General features: G+C 37.3%; 2 protein-coding genes across 2 annotated transcripts in view; one reads left to right on the forward strand and one right to left on the reverse strand.

Moving 5' to 3' along the window:
- LOC129107479 (exostosin-1) overlaps window positions 1-20,770 on the forward strand; it is a 249,072-nt gene that overhangs the window by 90,078 nt on the left and 138,224 nt on the right. The window lies entirely within an intron of this gene.
- Window positions 18,193-19,584, reverse strand: LOC129107481 (pleurocidin-like peptide WF3). The gene is made up of 4 exons (XM_054618980.1): window positions 19,514-19,584; window positions 19,179-19,318; window positions 18,848-18,875; window positions 18,193-18,484 (listed from the first exon to the last, which is right to left on the reverse strand). Exons 2-4 carry the CDS (start codon window positions 19,315-19,317, stop codon window positions 18,412-18,414), a joined length of 240 nt encoding a protein of 79 aa, XP_054474955.1. The 5' UTR covers window position 19,318; window positions 19,514-19,584; the 3' UTR covers window positions 18,193-18,411.

Raw genomic sequence — 20,770 nt, forward strand, 5'->3', positions numbered from 1 at the left:
GCTCACACAATTTTTCAAATTCAGTTTTGGATGAACTGTGGGCTTATTTTTGATAATTAAAAATGTGTCTTTGTGGAGGTTAGTCTGAAGATGCAGCGTAGCAAGTTTGGTGTCAGTTGAGCAAAATATGTGGGATGAGACAGGTTATATTAGTTTTAAAGTTTTTGAGAATAACAGAGTGATAGACTTTATAATTCCTGGCAGCTCAAAGCATTTGAACATTAGTGCTCACTTGGGCCTACATTTTGGTGAAAGTTGCAAAGTGCTAGCATGTACGGCTGATGTGGATTTTTAAAGGTTTCAACTTTGGGTTAGAGTGGCACCACGATCAGGAACATTAGCCCACAAATCCAGTTGAGGAAATCTGGCATGGGACTGGAACTATGTGAAAAGTCTAGTTTATTGGCAGATTTTCTATAGTAGGAAGAAAAAAAAAATATTGGTAAAGACAAGAGGGACTGGCAGCAGAGTTGCTGGCCGACTCCTAATGACAAATTATGTTGTTTGTCCATGCCCTCTAGAACAACATGCCCCTAACAGCTGGATACAACATAATGTGTCTGTTCCATACAAAACCAAACCAAATCACTGCTATAAATAATTCTGTTTTATGATGTTGCAATGTAGGGTTTGGTTAGATTTAGGCACAAAAACGACTTGACTAGGTTTAGGACAAGATCATGGTTTGGGTTGAAATAAGTACCTTTTTTCAACGTGGGGAAAATGTGTGGTTTGTGTTAGGCAGTGGAGCATCATAAAGCACCCTTAAACATGACAGAAACAAAATGAAACTCACTAAAACCATGGTTTTCCAACAATTTGGTGGAAAATAAACCCTTACATCATCGAGGTTGGATTTGAAAATGTCCCGGCCCTACACAGTGTTTTTCACAAGGGTGGATCAACCTCATCTCACAACTGATGCCAACCTTAAACACGGCTGTCCTTTTTTTTGTCCTTTAAATTTACAACTTTAATCTTGAAAATCCTGCACAGTTTTTGGAATATTACCTGCTCCCCCGGCTACATAACTATTATGTTTTTCCTTGCAGTGGCTCTTATATGCCCTCATACCTTTCTAGCATTAATGATGAAAAATGTCTCCCCAAATGAACTGGTTAAATCTGGGAACACACCAGGTACGTAGTCATCAGCCTGTGAAAGATGTACAATGTCTTTTGTGGTTCAATTTTTTGGGATTGTACTGCAAAATACTAGTCACATAATGAGTACTATTCAGTTTACAGTTAAGTGTTTTGTACACCGCATCAGCCTTTTGGCATCTGTAATGGAGGGCTCAGGTGTAGCAGCATGCTGGAGTTGCTGTTTGTAGCGTATAACAGGAGGAACGTGAGGATGACATTTCCCTGCGGCATGTCTGCCCTCGACGGACACTGTTTCGCTCAGATCAGCAGATCAAGACCTGATCACTTTACATAGGGCGGTATTGTAACTACTGTAACTACACACACACACACACACACACACACACACACACACACACACACACACACACACACACACACACACACACACACACACACACACACACACACACACACACACACAAACACACACACAAATCTGTAGCTAGGCTGAGGTCAGAAGAAGATATGCAGGAGTCTGATGCCCATCATAGCTGCATTGATTTCCTTTCTCCCGCGTCAGGCTGTCTTGTCAACGGACTCCTCCGAGCATGGAAGATGAATTATTCACAGGACGGCTCTGCCAGGATCTGTAAATAAATACTTAACTAATATTGCCCGCCCACAACCCACAGGTCTCAGTTTACTGTGAGGGGGAAATGAAGAGTGCACTAAATACACATTTTCATTCATCCATGTTGGAACCTGTGAAGTGTTTAATAGCTGGCTTATATTTGTGGTGACACTGGTGTAATGCTGAGCATGAGCTGGAGTCTGGGTCTTAATTCATTCATTTGATTATCACGATGGCACTAACATTTGAAGTGTGTTTGCAGTACTACTAGATGTCAGTTTTCTTCTGGAAAAGAAAACAGCAAAGGCAATTTTATTGGCTTGATTTTTTTATTTTATTTTATTGAATGAATTATTAGTTGTTAATGTGATTTATTAATGCTAGATTGTTTTTTATATTTAAATTTTATGTCACCATCATTTTTGCATTTTTTTCATATAATTTAAGAACTGGGAAAAAAAGGCTACATTTTTCTTTGGATAAGCTTTTAAAATCCATCATGATTGACGTTTAAGGAAGAAACCAATACATTAAAATATTTTTGGTGTTGTTCTATTTTTCTTTTGTCACAAAGTGACACACATTGTTGCAGCTACATCTGCTCTAGTTATCTTCACAGAGTACTCTGAGGATCAGTGGGCAAACCGAAAAAAAAAACTAGAACAGAAATCACAAATGTGCTCTCTCCACAGGCTTTTAATCTAACAAATGGTTAGACACATTTTTTTTCTTTTATAAAATCAAAAACCCAGCAAGAGGCATTTTGTGATACTAAATCAAGCAATCAACAGCAAGGGAATTACATAATTTGAGTGTCTGTGGAGTAGGCCTAATCACAGTAATGGACACTGTCTGAAACATATATCTCTCTATTTTTCGGTGGCTGTACTGTGAAATCCTGCAACATACCTGGGAATACTACACCGAGTATTTCCTTGCAGTTTTGCTTAATCGTTGCTCTGAATGATAATGATGAAAACCCCAAGATCAAACCTGAAGTGGACTAAGATATTATATCCAAAAATCATACTGATTTTAATATAGTAATATAGTTACTTAACCTCAATTGAGGCACAAGTTTATGAGGCACTTATTCTATACTGAATAATTTCAGACAAATATTGTACTTTTTACTCCTCCACAATTATTTTATGACCATAGACTGAATATAAGAAGTGGACATAGACACCGTGACGTAAAACCAAATGCTGAATAAGACATTTTTCATGTTACCAAATGTTACAATGAACTTTCATCAACTGAAAACACTGTGAAAGGGTTAAAGTTGTAAGACAAAAACAAGGACAACTCCGGGCCAGGACAACTCTGTGGTAGACAAATCACAAGGTAATCACAAGGTAACCATGCCCTAAAGCATAGTTTATCTTCTATTTTACTCTGAATGAACATCATACTGTATTGAAAAAGTCTTGAAACTAGCAATTGAGACCATAAACTCATGTTTACAATGTTTACTGAGGGAATAAATAAAGTGAGAAGAAGGGTCATTTTCTCATAGACGATCAGACTTCTTTTTGCAACTCCTCCGCTGGCCATTAGAAAGAATGCAAGTTTAAGGCACTTCCACACTTCCAGGCCCAGGGTTGCAGCCTGTCTACAACTTTAGTTACTTCACAGATTCAGATTAATAATACAAAAGATAATGATCAAACTAATAATATTGTATTATTACAGGTGAAGATAAAACTTCATCGCTCCCCAGGGGCAAATTCAAAAGCTATCAACCAACAGTTAGCCAAACGCTTACCAGCTGCAACATTAAAGTGATGCTTATACACATGAATTCATCAATAATTACAATCCAATCGTATCATATACATTACTCCGAAACGGATGATTCTGCTTAATAAGTATTTCTACACTTTTACCTAAAGAGTAACTTAAAACCAGGCTGAAAAACAGCGTTTGGCTGCCCTCTCTGGCTTCAAATCTGTTTCACCTCTGACGACACCCAACATGACTGTGATGCCAAAGCCTCCTGGAGTACACATGCAGCATGGTTATCGTTTTAAGTAACAGATCTGAGTGCTTCTTCCACCACTGACTAGCCTAGCTTGAAATGGTTATATGAAGCCAATTTCTTTGGGACACACCAGGACAAGTAGCCTGTGTTACCAGTTTACAGCACAGTCACCTTCCGGTTGCGATGCAGCTTTCTGAAGAGGTCAAGTAAGCAAAGTGTCAGAGCCCCATTACCTCTATTTCAGGCCAAACAAACATTTTCTCCAGGGTTTCTGTCTATCAATGTCTTTGCACTTGTATATTTTATCTTCACTCAACTCTGTGTACCCAAAAGGTCATCCTAGTTTATTTTAACTTGCCTCCACTCAAAAGGGAGACACTACAGATGAATAGGGTAAACATTTTAACTGCAGTGGACACAGTTTAAAGTGATTACATCTGTCTGGGTCAAAATGATCACTATAATATACTTATTACTATTATTTACAGATTTTGATCATTTATGTCATTTATTTTTATTACATAAATACAAAGTTATGGAATGCTGTCTTTTGGCCGGTACTGTGTCACCATCCCACATGATCACTGTAACCATGATGACTATAAACAGTTTCAACCTGTATCATCATGAAACTTCCCCAGTAGAATTCTTACCATAAGATTTTACAAGATATTTAGTATTAAAAGTTTTCTGAAATTGTATGTTTAGATATGCAAATGAGGCGTGGACCTCGGTTCTTAACAATTTTAGGCCAATTTGTAAACTTCCGTTTTTGTCAAAAGTTTTAGAGAAAGTTGTTTCAACCCAACTTCTAGCTTTTATGTGCCTTAATAATGTGTTTGAGAAGTTTCAGTCAGGTTTTAGAGTACTACACAGTACAGAAACCGCCCTCCTCAAGGTATCCAATGACCTCCTTTTAGCAGCTGACAGGGGGGAGAGCTCGATTTTAATCCTTTTAGACCTAAGTGCAGCCTTTGACACGGTAGACCATGCCATTTTAATCAACCGTCTTAAGAACTGGGTTGGCATCAAGGACTCTGCACTTAGTTGGTTTTATTCTTACCTCACTGACAGAACCCACTCGGTCACCATAGGTAATTACTCATCTTCTACTTCTAACATTACCTGTGGTGTACCGCAAGGTTCTATTTTAGGTCCAATTTTATTTTCCATATACAGTACATGCTCCCACTAGGTCAAATCATCCAACGTCATAATGTCTCTTTTCATTGCTACGCAGACAACACACAGATATACCTTCCACTGAGACCCGACGACCCAAGAAACCTAGCTACTATTTTAGACTGTTTTAAGGATATCAAGTGTTGGATGGCACAAAACTTTCTTCAACTCAATAATTCCAAATCAGATATCATTTTATTTAGTCCCCCAAACCCCATCACTCCTATTGTAAATGCCCTTGGTCCTCTGTCTTTAAATATAAAATCCACTGCAAGTAATTTAGGAGTTCTTTTTGATTCCGACTTCAGTTTCAGACCCCACATCACAAAAATAGTCCAGTCCTGTTTCCTCCAAATCATAACCATCTCCAAAATAAAACCAATCCTCACTCACCCAGACCTGGAAAAAATCATACATGCATTTGTCTTTTCAAGACTGGACTACTGTAACTTCCTCCTCTCTGGCATTAACCACAAGTCACTCTCTCGCCTCCAATTGGTTCAGAACTCAGCAGCTAGGCTTCTTACTGGTTGTAACAGACGACATCACATCACCCCAATCCTGGCTTCTCTTCACTGGCTCCCTGTTCGTTTTAGAATTGATTTTAAGATTTTACTGATCACTTTTAAAGCACGTCTGGGTCTGGCCCCGACATACATAGGAGAAATGTTGACCCCATATGAGCCAGCTCGCAGCCTTAGATCCTCAGGTGGGGCCCTCCTGGCTGTTCCAAAGTCGAGACTGAAAACTAAAGGCGACCGTGCTTTCGCCATAAGGGCCCCTCGGCTTTGGAACGACCTGCCTGAGGAGATAAGCCTTGCAGAATCAGTAATCTCTTTTAAATCACTTCTTAAAACACATTTTTACTGAATTGCTTTTATGTGATGTCGTCGTTTTAATGTTTCGTTTTATTTGGTTTTACTATTTTATCTTATATTCGTTTACTATTGTATGTTTATCTATTTCACTTGATTTTATTTATTTTGTTCATTTATTTGATTGTCACTTGTTATTTCATTTTATTTCTTAGTTTAGTTTTATCCTAACGATTGTTTTTAATGTTTCATCTATTGCACTGTTTTGCTGCCTTGTCTGTTGAAGCACTTTGTAAACCTTGTTTTTAAAAAGTGCTATATAAATAAAGTTGTTATTATTATTATTATTTAAAAAAATATTGGCTTATTTTCACGCATTTACTCATCAAATATCTGAATATTGGATAAAGCCAGAGAGATTGTTGTTTCATTTTGTTAACAAATTAGAGTCAAAGGTTTTTTACTTTTTTATTTTGGATATTGTTGTTATCACTTTTCAACAGCCATGAAAAACAAAACACTTTACTCCATGTTTTTAGGAATTGATTGTTTTAGTCTGTTGTATTTAAGTGCTACTGAAATGGAGATTTATGGCCCAGAGTATAAGAAGAGTCTATAAAATTCCAAACATTTTTGAAGAAGAAAGAAAAATAGGGTTAAAAAAAACAAACAAACTAAAAGATAATACCATGAAACTTCCACTGCTGAGTTAGACAGTTATTGTTTATCACAATTTTTCAGATGTTTTATGTTTAAATATGCAAATAAAGCATTATCAATTGCTAACATTTGGTGAATTTAGAAAAAATCTACAGATGCAAATAGACAAAGTGGTAAAATAAATCCCTATAGATTTGGAAAGCATCGGAGAAGTACAGTTGAAATGCAATTTACGCTACGAAAGCAACCATAGAGCATTCCACTGAGTGGGATTATTGCCTGTGTGAGATTGTTTCCATTTAACAAGGAGGTGGTCATGTTATTATTGCTACGCTTCAGAGGTTTAATCCTGCGGTGCGAAGCAGCAGGTCTTAACCCCCATTTGTGACTGTCTTTCATTTTATGAGTTTTGGGATTAAAAAATCTGCCATGTTGGGTTAGCTGCATGTAAGGAGGTTGGTAATAAGATCACTGGGATCACAGCTATTTCTCTGCTACACTTCCACTTTGATCTGAGCAGACAGCTCTTTCTCTCTGTATGGATTTGGTGGATTGACAGAAGAAAAGAAGTGTGTCTTGCTCTTTCTGTCTGCTCAGTGTGTCTCTCTTAATGCCTCTCTCAGGCACTTTATCATTTAAACAGGACCACTTTAGACAAGGGGAGCAGAAGTGGAGGTTTTTGTTCTTATTTTTTGTTTGGTTATCACCCCCTCCCACACTCATTATTCACATTGTCATTATTATTTATTTATTTATTTGTTTATATATTGTATATTTAGGTACTTTTTTCTTTCAAATAAACCCTTGAATACAACCACAACTTCCGCTGCGGTGCTCTGTCCCGTCCAGGGCGGCACAAGCTCAATTTGTTTCCCTCTGGTGTGGGCATCGGGATGGAAGGCCGGGTCACCGGTTATATATGCAACTGACTATTAATCCCCCACTCAAAACAAAAACTAAAACAAAAAACAAGGCCCCTACCTAGGGTTTGGGGGCTGTTTTTATTTTTAATAAACCCACAATGGGCCTGCTCTCTCCCTAGAAGCGACCTAAAGCTGGACCAATCAGTCAAAAAAACAAACGAAACAATACAAAAAATCAAATTTAAACACAATAAATGAATGAATAAATAATATCCTTATCCATAACTACAAAACGAAAACAATACCCCGGTTGACTCTGCCTGACTAATCCTGCTGACCCGTTCTGGAACTCCCTGACAGTGCTCTAGCCGTGCTCCACTGCCAACAGACAGTGCGACACCGCTGCTGACAGTATTAATATTTTTTGCTATTTTTACAGTGATTAACACACGTTTATGGATGTTGTTATTTTGTAATTCATGTTATCTGCCCTTTTATTTATTTACTTTCGTATTATTCTTTCTATCATTTCACATAGCTCACATACAAACAAACAACACACACACACACACACACACACACACACACACACACACACACACACACACACACACACACACACACACACACACACACACACACACACACACACCGCCTGCGTACTCCCATACACTGACTACATGATGTTAGCTGGCTTCTATTCACTTGTCCTCCTCTTGTTGTTTTGTTTATATTGTCACTTGTCTTGCAAAATAAAAAAAAGAGAAGTGGAGCAAAGACTCGCCGTCAGTTTGAACCATGCAAGCTTGTGCTTGTGTGCATTTCCCTGTGTGTCTTCATATGTTTCTTCTCTTGCATATTAAGGCTGCAACCTGTGACAATTTTTCATTTTGTCTTTATATAAATGTCAGAAGCAAGTTCCATAACAATGCTTAAAATCAGAGTGACATCTTCAAATTGCTTGCTTCGTCCTAAAGATATTTCATTAAAAGTGATTTAAAACAAAACAACATCTCACATTATAAAGCTAGACTTGGCAGGTAACTTTTATTATTACTTGAGATGGTACTTATTACCTAATTTATTATAAATCGATATATATATACACACATATACACACACACAACACATTGACAGCTGAGGACCTCAGCTGTCAATGTGTTGCTCTCACTGCACGGCCTGTGAGGACGGAGTGTTAAAGTGTCCTTTTAGACGCGCCACATAAAAACTCCCACACACATGAAGTATTGCACAGCCCTCTGCTGGCTCACTCGGTCATGTGTAGAGCTGAGAGTCGAGGATGACACAGCTGTGCACCGACCTCTTGCAGGGATTTCATGAAGCTCAGTCAAACCAGAAAGCAGAATCAAAACAAGCCTTCAACTTTTAATGGATTTACTCAGCAGGGGTGTGGGCTGCATATGTGTTTATTAACGTGTGTGTGTGTGTGTAGCTATAGGTGGCTTTTGCTCAGCTCGAGAAGATTGGACATAACAAAACGAACAATGACTCATATCTGTCACTGCTGACGAGAATCCTGTCATTTGTCCCCAAAAAGTCTTAGTAGACAGTAATTAAGATGTCATCTCTAACGCTAAAAACAGCTGCTCCTCTTAGTCTCCTAAAAATTACAATCACATAAAATGGAACTGCATTGTAAATTATGTCGGGAGAGAAAGATTTTATCTCCCGTATCACAAAGATGTTTCTAATGCTAGACCGCTGAAGTCAGCATAAGGAGGGGGTCATGGTGGATAGGTGGGTCAAACAAACACAGGACTTTCATCTCTTGTAAAACCAAGTCAGCGCTGGCTTATTTTAATTTTACGTCCATAAAGTTTGTTGTGTTTTTTTATGCATAATCTTACAACATTGACGACGTGTTTAAAGCCGCCACCGTAATCCAGGAGAAAATTATGTTTCCCTCGAAGTCTAATTGATAACGCAGTTTAGTTGTTTGATTTAGACCCTTGACTTTTTTTCTAGCTTTTTACTGTGCCACCATTACTGCCAAACAAGAAAGTAAAGGAACAAACAGAATGAGCAGAAATGTACCACACATCATCTGAAGGGCTTTTCACTGTCAATATGTTCTCAACCTGCAGTTTTCCCAGTTTCCAGAAAATAAACAGACAAGAACATAAAACCATTAACTGCAAACCTCAATTTCATACAAAAAAAATATCAGCATGTCTTAAAGAAAATAAGCAGCGAAACAGAAAATGTTAAGGGCCACAATAAGATACATTTGATATGTTTGAAGATATCCACTGTGTATATCAGTCTGTTTTTAAAGCCTGTTTGTCAGCTGTCTAGCTGTCAAACTGTCTGTGTTGAGAAGAGCAAAGAGCTGAAGAATAAGAGTGAGAAAACAGAGAAAGTGAGAGAGCGAGAGAGAGAGAGCGAGAGAGAGAGAGCGAGCGAGCGAGAGATTGTTGTAGGGGATTTTATCCACATTCGGCCACTCCTTTGGAGATTGGTGACATCCACCATATTGATCAGTGCACAACACCGACACAAACACACACACACACACACCTACCTACCTACTGTAGCAGTACACTGTGATCCTGATTTCTCCTACACACTTTTCCTTGCCCTCCTCTTCCTCACCACATCTTCATCTGTCCATTTCAATGTTTTTCTCTGTGGCCCCACCTCTCTTTGCACTTTCACTGTATGTGGTGTTTACGTTCTTTCTTTGAGGTGCAGCTCTCAGGGTGAAAAGAAAAACAATCTGGAAGGCCACTTCCCTTGATTAAAGGCGCATTGGGTCAAATCTGTATTTGAGCCATGTGCAAAAGATTGACTGTGTATATATTGTATTAAGAGGTTACTATAGATGAAGAAAAAAATCATGAAAATAATGGATTTTATTTTACTGTACTCACAGAGCCCTTTAACCCAGTATAATTTTCATTGAACTTCTATAAGATAAAAAGTGGGTTATAAAATGATTTTGAAATATCAAACAATTTAGAAAAATAGCCATGATAATTTCTCATCTCTTCGTATTGCTAGATCAGTCCATCATTTGTTACCAAAAATATTCTGTTTACGGACATATACTAAGGAGAGCATCGAATCCTCAACATTTGAGAAACAGGAACCTGTGTGTTTAGTATTTTTTTGCTCGATCAATTGAATTTAGAAAAGTCATCAATTAATTCACAATATCTTTAAGCTAGAAAAAATGCTCAAACATTGAACAGTGAAGCATCTGTATGTCGAGGGTTTTCCAAAACCACATCATTGTCATTCTTACACCTGATCTTCACCCATTGGGCCAACAGCTTGAAACAATATGAATGGTGAAAATCTGTAACGCGAGTAAGTGAGGGGGGAGTCACCTGACTCTGCGATGCGGCTGAAATCATATTGACAGACCTGTCATTGAGACATACAGACCTCTCATGCATTTGATATGCAGATGTCGTGATCCACGCTGAATACATGACTGTCTCCCCGTTCCTTCCCTCCTTACGTATGGGTGACGCGTCGACAAAGAGCTCTCCCATTACACCCACGCCCATCTTTAACCTTGAAGCTGATCTGTGTTTGTGTGTGTGTCTGCCCTCTGTCATAGCTCCTCTATTATTTATCATCTCTGTCTGGGTAGGGTATGTGTGTGAGGCCAGCAATCGCCTCTAGGTAAACAACCACCACCAGTGACACGGGTGACCCTCAGACACACACGCTAACACACACACACACAAACAAACATACACATACCTTTCTAACCTCATCCGTCCTCTGACCACATCTCATTTCCAATCGATATGTTTTAAGCGAAGCATCATCTGCCCAAAACAAACTTTGCTCGATCGGTTGGTGTGTGTTTGTTTTATTCTATGGGGAGGATTCAGGTGTCATTTTCAGGGTTGCTCCGTGATGCCCTTTGGGTTGTTTTCAGGCGACTGTGAGAGAGATCAATCATCCCTATCTTTGACACCTCAGCCTGCCTGGACTCCTCCTCTGAGGCTAAACTTGCTGGTTTAGTGAAGGGTAGAGGCAGGTGGTTGATACACATGCAAAAGATTAACCATCATTAACAGCGATTCATTTTAGAGCTACTTATTTGTTCAAACTAATTCTTGTGAAAAAAAGCATTCTATATGCACGTTTTACTGATCTTGTGAAAGACAACGAAACAGCAGCTCATTTCTTTCAGCTCATTATTTTGGTTGTATGGCTTTGTGGCCAAAAACAAGACAAGTTGTATCATAAACTACACTGCACACTGTTGGTTTGGCAAATTGGCACCATTAAAAGTAAGTTGCATTAGCTATCAGCACTCCCTGTTTGTGATGTACCCATGGATGTGCAGACCAATACTGCTGGTTTTACTTTGACAATGATGGAAAATTTAAAAACTTGAAGATTCTTGGGGAAGGTTCTGGTGTTAAAGGGGGCGTCTTTTTTCTTTGTTTCCCAGTGGTTTTAAGGAAGTAAAATGAGTGAGTATCTCTCTACTTGACTGGATATTTAAACCCCCTTGGTGGTTTGAAAAGGGGTCCCTCTCCCAGTTTGTCTACTTGTTTTCATCTTGTGAAGATGAACTTGAAATAAGAAAAGCTTACTTTATTACAATCGTGATAAACATGCATTATTCACAGCTCACAGTGGTGGTCTGGAATCAATCCTATTTTTATCATATCCAGGTCTTTTGAAGCAGTGAGGCGCAACCCCAAATGTTCAGCTTTTCACTTTTTTTTTTTACATGAATTCAGAGAAAACACATGACATAAAGAAGCTTCAGTATAAAGAGCCAGTGCAGCCTTAATTGCTCTTAAGAAAATATATTCTATAATATCTAACTTAATTCATAATTTTCATGCAGTGATGAATTCTTGTGAAGTAATTGGTGTAGCTTCATTTACAGTAAAGTTTGGGCAAAAAAAAAGAGAGCATGTCTCTGGCATTCGAATTTCACTTCAGTAACTGCCATTAATAAATACAATGTATAATAAAACAAGTGAAAAAATGGTGGTATGTCTTCTGTGGAGTCAATCAAACAAACATTCTAGAGGCTTATGCTGCTTAAATTGAATTTATTTTGATATTCATTCATCAGGATCAGCTGTGCTTTTAAATTCAGCGCTTATAAGGCGGAGCATCTCCAGCGTTGCCTCCATACCTGTTTAGATGAAAGAATTAAGAAACAGATTTCTTAGTTTGTATTCAAAGTTTTTCCGGTATAAGGTTGTTTAGCTCAGATTTCTAGATGTTAATGTAACAGCAATCAAAAGTCCTTACCCTGAATCCGTCTGCTGCATGTTAGGGGTTTCCTGTATTCTAAACACACAAAGGAATTAAGATATTATATTATTATCTTGTCTCTAAGCATAATCTAATAATAATTTAAAACAATCTGTACATTAATGAAGCTCTTGAGTGTGCCAATATATTATATATTATTGACATTGGCAAATAGTGGTACTTTTTAGCATTCTTCTTCAGTATTCAGTACATTATCAAACACTCACCTCAAATTAATATAACAGAATACAATATCCTTTTACTTTTGGAAGCAAAAAAACATTTTTTCTACTAAATGAACTAAGCAAGCGAAACGGAAAAAGGTCAATACACAGGGTGCACCTCATACTTTTTTGAAAGGTAATATTAGAAGCGTAGAAGAATTCACAACTGTCTAGGAATAGAGAAAACACATTAATTCACAAAAGAATCACAACTCTTCTCTTCCAAGATTCTAAAGAAATTCACATTGTATCTTCTGACTGAAAATTGGTATACTGGTAAAATGCTACATTATACTTGGTATACTGGTAAAATGCTACAGCATACTTGGTAGAGTGGTAACATGCTATATTATACTTGGTATTGTGGAAAAATGCTTTGTTATACTTTGCATATTGGCACAATGGTACATCATACTTGGCATGCTGGTAAAATGCTACATCATACTTGGTATAGTGGTAAAATGCTATCTCTAACTTGGTATAGTAAAAGTGCTTGTTTTAGCCATGATTAAACTAGGTGCGTTGACATATTTGACCTGCAAATTACCAACAATGATCAACAACTGAACACCTCAAGAATCATCAAAAACTATGCATGCCATGAAAAAATGTGGACAAAACATTAGTGAGCAGGCTTTAAGTGATTTTGAATTTTAGGAATGAATGAAGTATATACCATGTTTTGCGATGATATACAGCTTTTTCTATTCTAATAGCATATATCATACATCTACCTATTTACTCTCAGTGGACACACAGTGTGACTTTACCTTTCCAACCTTGTCTTAAACCTCTCCACCCGGATTTTAAACGTCCAAAGAAACACTCCCCAGGTTCAGCCATGAGGAAGACCAGCGTCAACACCAGAAAGATCATGGCACACTTCATCCTGGAACACAAAAAACACAACACACATCACTCAAACACATTATTTCACCCAACAGTAGACCAGGGCTACGCACTGCAAAGCTCATCACATATCCCCAAAACTTTGTATTATATAAAGTAGAAACAAAAAATATTTTACCTGATTGATCGTCGGAACCAAAAGACCCGGAACGAGAGAAAAGTGAGATCAACTGGTAGTGATGTGAATCTCTGAGCCTGACAGTTGTGAAGTGCCTGTTTCTTTATAAAGGCAGGGATGGAGAAATATCATTGTGTGTCCATGTGTTGGTTAACATCATACTGCAACTGCAGGTAGAAATTCCTCCAGTAGCTCGATAGTCTTTTAGAATTTGGCATGTAGTGTTGTCAGATCGTGCTGGCTTTTGTCAATATTTGTCTTGGTTTAGAAAATATTATGGAAACAATATTACCAAACAGTGGTGACACTCACTCATATAATTGATTTTAATGAAATAAGTTGTATTCGACCTGTGTTAAGGCCATCAGCATTGACAATTTGTGTATTTGGTTGTCTGACTGAACCCTTGGTCTTGGGTTGCGATAGCCTCTTTAACTAACCTTTAATCTTTGGTTAGCCTATTTGATGCTGATATGAAGTTTTGTATGCTTCTGATGTGTTTTTTCTATTGCCCATCTTGGCAAGGTTATGATTTGGGCTGTTTTTTTATTGTCATTAGGCTGGAAACTATCAATCTGATTCCGGCAATGCTGGCTACTGACAGAGAAATGCTTTAGAATGCTTAATACCTTCAAATTATTACTTTTGTTTCTACTCAATAATTGTAAATGCTGTTTTTTTTTTTTGTTCAGAGAAAGTTAAAATGAAAATATCTTTGCTACATTATTTGGCAGTGATTCTGCAAAGATCATCTTATGTTTGTGGCATCGCTGTCCTGTGAGAACGCACGTATCCCTAAAGAGGTCATCTAGCCCAATCTTAGAAAAACTGTTATGACTGATAACTGTAATATAAGGTGTCACACAAATGCACTGCAGTAAAAGTACAATATTTGACAGAAGTAGACATAAAGAAAGTATTTGTTAAATGGAAACACTCAAGTAAAATTTGATTACCTCAAATGTGTACTTACGCACAGGACTTAATTACATTCCAGTATTGGTTAGCCATAAAAAAAATCATGATGTCTTAAATAAACTTAATAGTGTGATTCAAAATGTCACAAATAGGAGTTTGGCTCAGTAACTGTGGACATGATTTGACTGACAGTGCGTGATGTTTCCAGAAAATAATTGTATCTGTTTCATCTGCAAAATGTTGTGTAACCAGTGTAAATAAGGCTTTTGAGAAACGTTGTTGAACTGATGCCTTAAAAAGTAAAACCATAACACATATCCCCACAGGGCTCTATACTATCCTCATTATAGAATAATTGCACTTTCGTATGACATTGACAAAGAAAGGCATTTCATGGGGATCTGTTACATCAAGGCTAGTACCAGCATTATCTACCTCATTGGTCCATACTGTATCTTCACTGAAGTAGTAACACCAAGCAGAGCTTGTCTTTTGTATTGCTTCTTTATTCATCATGACGGTTTGCAATAGCATTTTGCATTTTTTTCAAAACCAATTGTTGCTGATGCCTTAATGATCTTTACATGATCATTGATTCCCCCCACCCAAGCACAGCTTAAAAGCGCCACATGAACTCTCAGGCATTATACTCTGCCAGAGCTTGATCGTTGTCCAAGTTGCCGTTGTGTATTTGATGCTTCAAAAGCCTTGGCGAAGGAAGGAATTAGGAAACAGATACTGTTAAATGTTCACGGCAACAACTCGTAATGGGTCCTTAGTTTCCAGCAATCTTCAGAATAGGGATAAGCCTTTTTCCTAACAGACAAGGAGATCACAATAAAATAACATTAAAACAATATCATAGTAAAACATTAATAGATTGTATAATTAAAAATGTGTTGCAAGAAATATTAACATATCTAAAAATATAATTCCTCCTGTGAACCCATTCAGTGGTGTCTGTATAAAGAGATTATGAATGATGACACAATAAAACACAGCTGTAATAATATAAAACACCTTTTTTACGATGCTATTATATCTGCTTATAATACATAATTGTTAGAAACCAATTATTAAATGTATATAATGCCTAAATTGTAGGACTTTAAAGTAAAGTGTTATCTATGAATATCTAAATAATCAATAGATGCTCTCTGTATTTTCTCTGTTACATCTTGTTAAAGTGTTGCATTTAAGTGCTCTGAAACAAACTTTATTTAATCTTGGCTACTACTGAGCCAGAAATAAATAAATCATTCATAAAAATGTTTTTCATCCATTTAATAACTGAAGCTTTTCAAACGCCAAATTATTATTAATAACTTTTACAAAAAAATTGATTGGAAGGCATATTTTTTTGCAGGTTTTATGATGAAACATGCCCGCCTTTGTCAATGCAATGATGCAATTTGGTTGAAGAACAAATCTGGTTTTATTGACTAAGAACCACCATCATGCATTCAGAGTGTAACGAAGTGAGGAAAGATGTAAGTTAAAATGTAACATCCTAAATTTCACAAACCAGTTCATATTCAAAGCTCACACAGCGTTTCAGATGAAAGTTTGTAGAAAATACCCTCATTCACAATGTTTAATTCAACTGTAATACTGCAAGGTTGAAAGAGAAAAAAATAAATGTTGTTTTTGAAAATGATATTATTTATTGCAATTCAATATTTATTATAAATTAACACTTTTTCAGTGTAGAATGCCTGACAATTTTGACACCACCCAGGTAGTTAAAAAATGTAACTCAGAGCAGTGTTGTTCTTTTTATCCCTTTAGTAATACTTTAACACTATTTGCGAGTTAAAGAAGAAACTCTCAAATATTTGTATATATGTTTAACTATTTTAAAAGTGTTAAACAACTCTGGAGAATGTTGAGCGATACAAACCCCAAAAAAGTGTTGAAATCAACTCTGTGGGTAGAAGCTCGTGAGTATAGTTCTACCTTTTCAATCAAGTGTTGATTTACCTTTCCTCAAGGATTTCAGATGTTTAGACAGCCTACACTCCGTGGGTTCAGCCAGGAAGATGACCAGGGTCAGCACCAGGAAGATCACAGCACACTTCATCCTGAAAAACACATTACAGTGGCCTCATCCAGAATCCGCTCCCTCTATTCACTCCATTACTTCTTCCAACAACATAACAGGGCTACAGGTTGTGAAATATAGAACCAGTGCCAGTGCCCATCACACATTCCAAAGACTTTGCACTCATTAAAGTAGTAGTAATATTAAATTGTACTTCTCACCTTTCGTCTTATGAAGAGTCAGAGAGGGCAAAGTGAGCAGTGTGAGATCTGCAGGAAAGTTCACCTCTTAACCTAGCAGTAGTGAGGTACCTGTCTCCTTATATAAGATTCATTCATTCATTTTCTCATGCTAAGATTTAAATTTAGTAACCTTGTATTTTCTCACAGTGTTTTGCAACATCAAGTTCTCCAGACAGATGACCAGATATTGTTTTAACCTCAATTTCTAATCCCACTTCTACAATTTCAGGGTTTTTGAGAAGTGAGGATGTGATTAGTCTATACTTTCTTCTGAGACATCCTCAAACTGAACTAAATGTTTCAAACGGCAAATTGAACTTTCTCCAAATGCATTTATAAAAAAAGCCTTAACGTGGTGGTATTATGATTCTAACAGTCAAACAGAAGTATCAAATGCTGGTTTAATACGTTTAAGTGATTAAACAATTACAAGTCTTCAGCTTAAAAGGACAGATTCACAATTTTTACATTTTCTAAAATCAATTATGAGGAGTCCCAACTGTGTGTACATTGAAACCGATTCAGAATCGATGCATAATCTGATCGGCCTTTATAGGGGCAACCCATCAAATGACTGGAACAAACGATCGAGTAGGCCAACATTTGACACCTGATGTTAGCTATGAGTACATATGATCCCGCGACCGTTTTCTCTAATGTTGCCAGATTAGACCTCTTCTCAACACAGTGTTAGCTTTTACAGACTGTGCTAAATTGACACCTCCCTTGTCCTTCTGATAGGTGGGACAACTTACCCTGTTATCATTTGTATAGGTGCACAGAGTTTTTGAGACATTGTGTGAATGTTAGCTTAGCTCCACTGCATTTCCACCTCACTAAAGGTCTAAACAGCAAGAGCAATCACTAGCTGAAGCCTTAATGTGTTATCCTTCAACCTCTTGTCATTGCTGAGTGGACATTGTAATACTTTTTTAACATTCACCCCTCTTGCAGTGATTGTGATTAACATGATTCATGGTGATTTTTTATTATTTCTTTTGGCATTCATATTTTAGATCAATGTTATCATTATCTTTTTGACAGAGACATTAATTATACCTCCTGCCAGAATTCCAAAAGACTAATTTGTCATAGACACAGGAAGTACAGGCAGTGCAGAAAGAACTTATCACACCAGCAAATCTAAATATTTTCCCAGGACTGAATAAAAAATATTGTTCTTCATTATCATTGACCATCTTGGTATAAAATTACAGGAACGTATTCACCTAAAGAAAACCACAAAGCAGAGATTACCTTTTTGAATTACAGCTTTATTTAGCAGGACAGTTTGCATATATTATTTAGCATGTTTACTTACAAAGTTACAAATTGCAACTCTGCCAAAAATCACTTCTCATCCCAAGTGCGTCATGCAAACTAAAGACTAGCGCTTTGTTCACTCATCCGTTTGTTTGTTTCTTGCATTGCAAAGCAGAAAGCTAGAGCTCGAACCATGTCTTCAGGATCAACTGATTCAGTCCTGCCTGTCCTGAACCTCATCGTAGTCAACATGGCCTCTGAGCTGTGGATGAAATCTGTATCCATTCCTAGATTGAGAAGGCAATTACAGATTTTAATAATTGAATAACTTTTGCATCATTTGTCAATCAAAAATAAAAGCAATTCAATGATTTCAGCCTTGAGTCTACTTTACTCTCTTATATAGCATGAAGTGATTTTGAGTATGTTGGACAAAACAAGGTTTTTGAAGACATTCATTTTGTAAAATAGTGATGAATATGTTTCACTCATATGCAACATTTTGTAGATCTTGTAGATCAAATGATTAATGAATCAATGAGATTAATCAGATGAACTGATAATAGAATTAACAGTTGTTGTTCTAAACAATCCATACAATCCACACACTTTACCGGCTTTTGTTGTTTTAAACAATCAGAAGTGCTTACCTTCGGGCCATCTCCCTGTTCCTGGTTGCTAAACGGACAAAAATATGTTAATTACATTATATCTCATTACCGTAGTCAGTCAATTCATTCATATTTAAATATTTAAAAAAATGATCACAACAATGATGCTTCACTTCGGGTTAGTTTTAGACCTTTGCAGCTAATACAGCTAAGATGTCAGCACTAAATAAATTATTTAGTAAAACCCAGGCTAAATGAAGCTCTTTTAAGTAAGTTAGTGCAGTTAATTGAGAATGTGATACTCATGAAACAATTATACCAAATCAGAGGTCTGAATTCAACACAGAATGCATGTTAACTTAAGATCTACCTCTCCATCCCGTCTTAGCACCTCTCAATGCGCCCTTGGCCCCACGCCATAAGGTTTTAAGTGTACTGAAAATACAATCCCCTGGTTCTGCCATGAGGACGACCAGCGTCAAAACAAGAAAGATCATAACGCACTTCATCCTGGAAAAAGAAAACACAGTAGTTAAGTAGTTAAGTATACATTGTTTATTCTATTTTACTATGCCATATTTTGTGCAGAAATTTCCTTGGGGTTTAAAAAAGTTTTAATGTCTTTCATAGTGTGAATCCACATCACATTTCCTAATGACGCTGCATTTAGTTAAGTAAAATGAAGATGAAATATTAGTGTTTTACCTTTCCTCTGATGAAATCAAAAGACTGGTGTCAAACAGAGCAAAGTTTGCAGTTCTGGCATCTACAGCTGATGTGACATTTTGTACTCAGCAGTTGTGAAATACCTATCACTTTAAGTGGGTGGGACGGACGTCATTTTTTCAGTATTAGTGTGGCACTTAGCAGTCTTGTATGCACTTTTTTTCATGTTCAGTAGGTGCTGAATTTTCATTTCTTATCTAACAAATTCTTCAAGTGATGACAAAATGTTTAGATCCAAGATTCATCTTCTGTTTGCCAGGACACTATGTGAACTGATCAAACCTTACTGTAATGTAAACTGCTGTTATATTATTGCAAGGAGGGTCCAAAAAATAGCCCACAAAGACAAATAATCTTTATTCAGCACATTGGTGGAAAAAAACAGGAAAAAAATGTTAAAAAAAAGAAGAAGAATCTTCGTTTAATGTTTACTTAGGTATTGCATTAATTCATGCTAGTTTTGTACCACCGCATTGTTCTCAACTTCAGTGGCCTTTCTTTCAGGTCACTACAATCACTTGGCAGCAAGTTCTATCCCCATAGAAATTGAATAGGAGTATAATGGACATTGAACTGCTTTCTGTCGTCATTTGACTAGTACAAAAGATGTTAGTGGGGCCGTAACATGTTGTTGCAGCTCTCTAGTGCTACGGAGTGAGGCCGGAGGTCTGTTTGATACACAAGGCCGGTGTGACATGGCGGAATTCTGCCATGCTTTTATGATAAAGTGGTTACAGTAAATGAGCCAAACAACGTTGTCAGTCATCTCACCTCAGTGAGTCCGCAACCAGCCGCAATTCAGTTTAGTTTATATTGAAGTAACCCAGCTACAACACTATCAATGGCAACAGTACGCCAAAAATCCTGCTCCAGTTAATTTGAATGTCGCTTCTACTTCTCTTCAGTTTCTGTGGTAAACCCACACACACATCAGGAGCAATTTGGGGTTCAGTGCCTTGCCTCAAGGACACTCTGACATGTGGACAGACAGCCCAGAGATAGAACCACCATCACTACAGCTTATGGCCATTTAACGTCAGATTGGAATTTAACATTTACAGTATTCACTTGTGATTTACCTTTCCATTCACTCTACAACCCTCTCCAGAAAGCTGTGACAACAAGCACACTCGCCCATGTTCAGCCATATAAACAACCAACGTCAACACCAGAAATACCAACACTTCCTCCTGAAAAACAGGAACATAGTGGCAACAGCTCTTTGCATCTACATCC

This window comes from Anoplopoma fimbria, chromosome 18, assembly GCF_027596085.1.
Source record: "Anoplopoma fimbria isolate UVic2021 breed Golden Eagle Sablefish chromosome 18, Afim_UVic_2022, whole genome shotgun sequence".
In the NCBI taxonomy this organism is placed as follows: domain Eukaryota; kingdom Metazoa; phylum Chordata; class Actinopteri; order Perciformes; family Anoplopomatidae; genus Anoplopoma; species Anoplopoma fimbria.

Excerpts from the sequence above, each read along its gene's own strand:
- LOC129107481 (XM_054618980.1), bottom strand. The coding sequence starts at position 19,317 with ATGAAGTGCGTTATGATCTTTCTTGTTTTGACGCTGGTCGTCCTCATG. Across the intron at positions 18,876-19,178 it reads TGCTAAGACGGGATGGAGAG|CAACCAGGAACAGGGAGATG; the intron begins GTAGATCTTAAG and ends TTGTCCGTTTAG. Across the intron at positions 18,485-18,847 it reads AACAGGGAGATGGCCCGAAG|GAATGGATACAGATTTCATC; the intron begins GTAAGCACTTCT and ends TTCTCAATCTAG.